This window comes from Tupaia chinensis, unplaced genomic scaffold, assembly GCF_000334495.1.
Source record: "Tupaia chinensis unplaced genomic scaffold, TupChi_1.0 Scaffold000627_1, whole genome shotgun sequence".
NCBI classification, from domain to species: Eukaryota; Metazoa; Chordata; class Mammalia; order Scandentia; family Tupaiidae; genus Tupaia; species Tupaia belangeri.
The window spans coordinates 2,930,179-2,938,213 of NW_006160147.1; the positions used below are offsets into that span (position 1 = coordinate 2,930,179).

An 8,035-nucleotide genomic window follows, 5' to 3' on the forward strand; every position below is an offset into this window, starting at 1 on the left:
GCGAAGCGGGCCGGCCAGCCCGGCTGCTAGCAGAAGGACAGCCAGAGCCAGGATGGCTATGAGCCCAGGCCGGTCCCCCAGGGCTCTGTGGCAAGGAGTAGCCTCTTTAGTCCTGGCCCATACACAAGCCAACTGGGTGTGGGCATCAGCAAAGGCCACTTGCAGGCAGGCCCAGTACTCTGTGGCCTGCAGGAGGCGGGTGATGTTGTAGCTGTGGGTGCCCTGGGGCAGGCGGGCCACACCAGTGGGTCCCTGGCCCCGAAGGGAGGAGGCGCTGGACCACGTGAGGTTGGTGGAGATGGTGTTGGGTGGAGGGACCCAAGACAGCAGGATGTGGTAGGGGTGAGTCTCCTGCACCTGGAGCTCCAGGTCCCGCTCCTCATCCCTGCCTGACTGGTGAGGAGCACGGCCAACGACCACACTAACTGTCTTCGTGTCAGCCCCCACCAGGTTTTGGGCCACGCAGGTGTACAGTCCTGCCTCTTCCGCCGTGACTCTCCGCAGCTCCAGGGTCCCCTCAGGGTACACTCGGTACCTCCTGCCTGCCCGGGCTGGCGTCAGTCGAAGCCCAGCGGGGGTGACCCAGTAGATCTCGGGTTCGGGTTCAGCCAGTGCTCGGCAGTGCAGCACCATGCTTTCTCCGCTGGCCACCTGCAGGCTCGGGGGGAAGCTGCGTGGGGAGATGAGGGGCAGGCAGTGGTCCGTCATCTCCCGGAAGGGCACCTCGCGGACTGGTCGGCGCTGGAGGTCTGGCGGTTCCGCACACAGGGTGGACTGGGGCTCGATGAAGCGGACCCGGGTGCCTGTGGCGTTGGCCCAGCGGATGACACAGTCGCAGCGGATGGGGTTGCCGTGGAGCCCCACCTCCTGCAGGTTGGGCAGGGACTCCACCGTCTGCTGGTGCAAGGCACTGAGAGCGTTGTTGTTGAGCATGAGGGTCTCCACCTGGGGCAGGTGGTGGAAGGCGCGGGGGTGGATGAAGGACAGCCGGGGGTTGTTGGTGATGTCCAGCTTGGTCAGCTCGGGCAGGTTGACCAGGGCGAACTTGTCGATGGAGACCAGCTCCTCCATGCTGTTCAGCCCCAGCTCCTTGAGGTGCAGCATGTTGGCAAAGTCCCCTGGCCCCACCCGCTGGAGTGGGTTCTTGTTCAGGTCCAGGAACTTGAGCCCCGGCACCTGCTCCAGCGCCCGCCTGGGCACTCTAGCCAGCTGGTTGTCATAGAAGGAGAGGCTCTCGAGGCTCTGCAGCCCCTCCAGAGCGTAGTCAGAGATCTCTCGCAGGCTCATGCCCGCCAGCACCAGGCTGCGCAGGTTAGCCAGGGGCCGGAAGTTCATGTCCAGGATGGCGTCCAGCTTGTTGCCACCTATCATGAGGATCTCCAGGTTGGGCAGCATCTCAAACCAGCGGCTGTCAATGGCCCTCAGCAGATTGGAGTTGAGGTGCAGCCGCAGCAGGTTGCCGAGGCCGGCGAAGGCCCTGGGGGCGATGCGGTAGAGCTGGTTGTGGTTGAGATAGAGCTCCTGCAGGCTGGCCAGCCCCGCGAAGCTGTGGTCCTCCAGCCGGGTCAGCTGGTTCTCCTCCAGGTGCAGGCTCAGCAGCTGGGGCAGGGCGTGGAAGTCGCAGTCTCGGGCATCTGAAAAGCTGTTCTGGGACAGGTCCAGCTCAGTGAGATTGGCCAGGTAGCCGAGCTCACTCTGGTCCACTCGGACGATGCTATTGCTCTGCAGTAGTAGGGTCTGAGTGCCCGCAGGGAGTGCTGGTGGCACCGCCGTCAGGAACAGGTCATTGCAGTCCACGGTGGTGGCCTCGCGGTAGGACGAGCGGGGTGTATACCAAGGCCGGATCTGGCAGGCACACTGAGGAGGGCAGGCCACACGCCAGGGCACCACGGGTACAGCAGCAATGGCACCAGCCACCCAAGCTAGCAGGACGGGGGCCACCAGGAGCCTCATGGTGGAGCCGCAGGGCCGGGAACCATCCACAAGAAGAGTCTGGAGTCCTGCTCTTTGCGTTCTGTGGATTGAGGGTCAGCAGCCCTGCCAGGGCCTGGGGAGCTGCCCTCCAAGGGCAGTCATTCTACACCAGGATGGGTCACCATCACTTCCGGCCCGCCTGGGTGCTGAGCCTCATCGTCATCCTCTGGGGCTGGGCCTGCTCACTCATTGCCATGCTCCCTTGCAGCCCTGGAAAGGAGAATGCAGGATTATGGTGGGGCAGAGAAGCAAGAACTACTCCCTCTTTCTGCGTTGTCTGACTCCAAAGGCCAAAGGATCTGCAGAGGGCAGGACTGAGGCAAGCCAGGGCCCTTGGGTTCTGTTCTGCAGTCCTTAAGGCTTTCATGTCCTTTCCTATGACCTGTCGGGGCGTGGGTGCCTGTGCATCTTCAGGGAAGGTGTGAGAGAGCGCTATGGAAGCTCCCGGGATAGAGGCTCAGAGGAAGCGGTATGAGTGGGTGCACATGTGTGCGTGTGTGCGTGTGCATGTGTGTGCGTGCATGTGTGCACTGGGGAGAGAAGGAGTAGATACCTTCAGAATCCTTCTGAGTCCAAAGGGATGTGGAGCAGATCTTCTAATCATCCTACCTCCTCCATCCCTCCCTCCTTGGCTCTTGGGTAATTGAAGGGAAAATGATAGTTTCCAGACCTCCCTCTGGAGTTATAGGTGGAGCCGGGCAGGGGAAGGTGGACCCAAGAACAGCTCCTCACATCTGAGACAGGCTCTCAAGGACTCTGAGGGCTGAAAAACAGCTGACCCAAGCCCTATATCCAGGCAGGCTGGGGAAGCGGAGGTAGTCCTGCCTGGAATCTGCTAGGTGTTCCTGGGTGGGAACACTTCCTGTCTTGAAGGTACTCCCTGGAGGCAGGAGCTTTGCTTTTCCCAACAGCCTGAGCTGCCTGGGAGAAGATACTGGGGTTTAAGAAGCCTGGGTCTGAGCTCCTCAGCCCTGTAGGTAAGATCTTTTGTGATTTGGCTTGGCTGCTTCTGGTTTCTCTTGTTGCCACTTGGCTCACCCACGGTGCACAAACCTTGGTGCAGACGGTATCTTAATGTGCCACCCCTTCTCCTGTCTCCTCCTTGCTGTCTCTCAGACAACTCCTACTTGTTCTTTAAGACTCAGCTTAAGTTCAGTCACCCCCTACAGAGTTTCTCCAGATCCCCGCCCCCCACCCCCTGCCCAGGCAGCTAAGGAGCCGGCTTTGTGCTTCTTTCTGTCACAGCTTTGACCACATCACCTACAAAAGTCTCTCCAACTAGAGACCATTGGCTTAGTGCTGCACCCTTAGAACTGGACAGGTGCCCAGTGAGTGCATATTGTATGAACCTATCTCTGTGGCCCCAGGCCCCTTCCTCCAGCTGCCCAGATAGCCCCCTCCATCCCCAATCTAGAATCTGGGTGTGGGTAACCAACCCAGGTCCTTGCTCAGATCCCAGGGCCAGGCTGCATTGCTCTGAAGACAAACCCAACCCTGGTTTAGAACTGAAGATGGAAACAAAAGGGCCAGACTCTGTGTTCCCTGCTCCGGCCTGGTCTAACTTCTTTCTTTTTTTGGAGAGATTTTCACTGTAGGGCGCGTGCGCTCGCCAGACAGACAGAGAGAGACATAGAGACAGAAAGCGAGAAATCACCCCCCAGGGGGGATGGTCACGCCGCAATCCCTTCTCCTCCATTCTCCTCTCGGGATCTTGGGCACGCACGCACACGCGCCCGGCGTGAGTTTTAAGCCACCGGGTCCGTGACGTGAACCACGGTCGACTACGTGGGAGTCCAGCGACATAGCCATTACGCTAACTGCTGGTTCCCAGGCCTGGTCTAACTTCTGAGTGGCAGTTTGATCCCAGATTTTCAGCTGGGAGTGTCGGGGAAGTGCACACGCATGTCATCACCTACCACTGGTCAGTCTCGGAAAGACTGAATATCTTAATTCACTTCACCGTCATAACAGGTCTATGAGATAGGCATCAAGACCCTCATTTTACAGATGAAGAAACTGAGGCCCAGAGAGGTTAAATAACTTGGCCCAAGTCACATAACTGACAAGCTGTAAGAGACAGGTGTCAACCCATGTCCAGAAGCCACACATCCGCCCTCACTTCCCTGCCCCCAGGTCCAGCCCTGGCCTAGGCTGGATCTCTGGAGGGCCTGGGGTACACTGGCTGCTGCAGCAGCTGGCTGAGTGCCCATTCTTGTCCCAGGGCCTTGGCCCAGGGTTGTCCTTCTTCCCACCATCCAGGCAGGTGCCTCTCAGCTGGCCAGGGGGCTCCTTGACCACCTCACCCTGCTTTCAGGATGCTGGGGCTTGGGAGAGGGGCCTCTGGAGGCAGGGCACTGTCCCCAAGCAGGAGAGCAGCATGCCTATTTACATCTGACGACTTCCCACTTATTCTTGCAGCCACATCTGAAGGTGGGAAAAACAGCCGTGACTGAAAAGGCACAGAGGTTTTGCGTAGGGGTGTGTGTGTACTGACACAGAAAACTCAGGGTAAACAAACACGCATGCACACGTACATGCGATGCTGCAAACATGCGCCAGGGGACACCTGAGGAAGCCAGCCTCCTGAACCAGTGATTGGGGTCCAGAAAGGGTAGGGGATTTCGTGGTGAGCTATGTGAGTGTAGAGGAAGCAGAGGACAAACAGTCCCCATGGGATCCCTGTCATGGACTTGAGTTCAAGGCCTGTGCAGGCTACACTTACATCCCAGAGGCTCCTGACTCCCACTTAGACCTGCTATGACTAGATCCACCAGCAAGTAGCTCAGGACCCCAAGCTTGCCTCTGCCACTCATGGCTGGAGCACCTGGGAAAAGTGACGGACTTCTCTGAGCTTTGTTTCCTTATATATGAAACAAGGTTGGTGTTTGAATGAAATGAGTCAAGTGTGTTGCACATACACAGCCTATAAATGGCAGCGCCTTTTCAGCTCCCATCATGCTTCAGGTTTGGGGAGGCTCTCCAGCTATGGACTTCTCAGGGCGAAGTGGAAGTTGGGAGGTGTACGGCCTCCATTAGTGAACCCACTGTGGGCACAGTATTGCCCCAAGAGAGTGGAGAGCTGGGAACAGAAACAACTTACAAGGTCATGCCTTTAAAGAGCGCCACTCTGGTTGGGAAGACAGGACCAGGAATGCAAAGTGACTGCCAGAGCCTGAGGCAGGTCACGAGCAGAGAAGGTCTTCGGCTGGCCCTCAGCAACTGCCCGGCCTTTAATACATGTTTTAGGACCAGCAGTTAGTGTAATGGCTATGTCACTGAACTCCCATGTAGCCGACCGCAGTTCGAGTCCTGGACCCAGTGGCTTAAACTCACACCGGGAGCGTGTGCCCAAGATCCCGAGAGGAGAATGGAAGAGAAGGGATTGCAGTGTGGCCATCCCCCCTGGGGGGGGGAGCAGATTTCTCACTTTCTGTTTCTCAGTCTCTCTCTGTCTTTCTGGAGAGCGCACACGCCCTATAGCAAAAACCTCTCCAAAAAACAAACAAACAAAAAAACACCTCTCTAAAAGGAAAAAAATACATGTTTTGAAAAAGTTTACTTTTTTTTTTTTTCTTCCACGAGTGACAGAGAGACAGACAATACCCCCAACAGGGTCTCACCGCCACGATCCACCCCTAGCCTCTGCCAGCCCTGGATCATGGGCACTGCATACTCAGGCAGGTTTTGAGACTTGAACTCGGAACCTCTCCCTGCCTTAAAGAGCACTGTGTTTTACCACTCTGCCACCATCCAGCCCCTCCTTGCTCTTTCCATCCTACCTGAGTTCCTGGCCTTTCCTTCTCCAGGACCTTGGCTCCAAGTGCCCAGTCAGTGCTCACCCACACAGAGGGGATTAAGAAACCATTCGCAACTTAATGGAAAACCTCCAGGGACTGTCCTTTCCCCTCCTCACAGGCAGCTCCCTCCTCCCAGCCTCCTGGGGCTGGGCTGGGTGGGTGATGGTGGGGAGCCGGAGCCTGGACAGGGGTTAACTCCAGGGGGGCGGCAACTGGATGGCTGTCTGCCTGCACTTTGACCCTAGGCTTGGCCAAGTCCCAGAAGTGTCCTCCCCCTCGCTGCTGAGCCACAGCCCCTTCTAGGATGGAGCCTCGAGCTGCCCACTCGCCTCCCATCACCAAGTAAGGCCGTCTTGCACACGGCCCACTCAGGCAGGCTGATTAGCAGCTTCTACTGGGGAGCTGCAGAGAAAGCTAATTGTCTTCCCTCTGTAATCTCTCAGGGTGATCAGGAGTTCAGACAGCCATGTGCGCGTTTTTCCCAACTGGATTGCAAGCTCCTTGCGGCAGGAGCCATGTCCCCAAAGCACCAAGTGTAGGAATGAGCATATAGCGGGTACTGGTGAGTGGATATGAATACCAAACCATGCACAGCACGTGTATATTATATTAAATCCTCCCAGCAACCCTGTGCGTAAGCAAAAAAAGTATTTCGTGTCGTTTTGCTGGGAAAGCAACTGAGGGTCAAAAGGGGTAAGTGACTTGTTGGAAGTTGCACAGCGTCTATGTGGTGGGGCCAGGATTCAAGTGCAGGGTCTTAGACACTAGCCTGACCCTCTAACTTGGCCCATGCAGAGCAACGCCTGCTTTCCAGGAGTAGATGCTGGGCCAGCTCAGAGTGCCCACCTCAGTTGCAAATCCCGTCAGAGATGTGTCCTCAGCTCCTCCATCCGGACTGTTACCCCCTGGGCCTCTTGGGCCTGTTCCTTGACTCCTGGATACAACGACCCTTGGGGGCCAGTGCAGGGAAAAGCACTGTTCCTTGGTGAGTGTGGTTGGATTGCAGCCTCAGGGACAGACAGCCAGCTGCCACACACAAATCTCAGCTGCCTTCTGGCTGGGGACAGGGGACAACTCTTTGTGCAGAAGCCAGCATGGACCTTCAGGTCAGCCCTGGAACCATGGTGTGGGAAGCAGGATTGGTCGCCCATGCCAGGGGCAAGTTTTTTCCTTGAGAAGGCTTGCTCTGCAAACCCCATTGGACCTACCTTCTCCAGGCAGCATCTCTGGATTTAAGAGAAAGTGTGGGATTGATCCCCTGAATCCTTCTGAAACGCAGAGCCTTGGCCAAGCTCCTCCCTCCTTCTCTACCTACCAAAGCACAGCCCAGAGAGCCTGCCTGGTGCTGGGATCCAGGTGGCAGGTAAATGCAGTGTCTTTCCCTCCCCTCCCCTCCTGTCCTCACCACTCCATGAAGCCCCCCACCCAGCCTGGGGAGGAGCGAGGGTCCAGAGGGAGGACGGCAGGTGGTGATCGATTGCCCGGCCTTGGCTGCTTCAGTGCCAGGCCTCCCGGAGCTGCAGAGACAGATGGGCAGCATAATTGAGTGTAGCGTTGATAAACTCCGGCCTCCTCACCAGCAGATAAGCCTGGGTGGGAGGATGCGGAGGAAGGAGGAAGGCCAGCAGGGCAGAGGGAAGACCAGCCCTCCATCTGCACACCTGGCCTCCAGCTCCTCCTGGGAGGTGAGGCTGCCCCACACGCCCGCTTCTCATTTAATCACACGCAAGCCGAGCCTCAGAGCTGGAGGAGACCTCAGCGTTTATCTAGTCTGCCCGAGCAAGTTCCATAAATAACTAATGCCAAGGAGGAATAGTGGAGCGGAGGCGCTGGGCTCTGTGATCGGAGTGTGAGCCTGGCACTGCCGCTCGCTCTGTGACCTCGGGCAAAGTATTTTGCCTTCTGAGCCTCGAGTGCCTTAGCTGGAAAATGGGAACAACGCAGTCCACACAGAATGGCTGTGGGGGACACAGGATTAAGGGGCATGCAGGACCTGTCAACGCCCCTCACCTCCCGTGGCTGCAGCCACCGTCCACCCCCGCATGCACCTGCCTTCTCATCTTCTATGATAAACTCTTTTTATACTGTTGAGCTATAACGTACGTATAGCAAAGAGCAGAGCAGCATGAGTCTTGAACTCGATGAACTTCTACACATGTAGCTATGTGCAACCACCTCCTAGAGCGATATTCCCAACGCCCCAGTAGGTTCCGACATGCCCCTTCCCAGGCAATATCGACGCAGTACCCTGCTGTGCAATGTTT

At 57.3% G+C, this 8,035-nt stretch overlaps 1 protein-coding gene across 1 annotated transcript in view; it reads right to left on the reverse strand.

Moving 5' to 3' along the window:
- Positions 1-8,035, reverse strand: part of LRRN2 (leucine rich repeat neuronal 2) — a 9,759-nt gene that overhangs the window by 983 nt on the left and 741 nt on the right. Inside the window, exon 2 of the mRNA XM_006159223.3 lies at positions 12-2,184. Within this exon, the coding sequence (XP_006159285.1) occupies positions 12-1,953 (1,942 nt within the window). The 5' untranslated portion in view covers positions 1,954-2,184. The remainder of the gene's footprint in view (positions 1-11; positions 2,185-8,035) is intronic.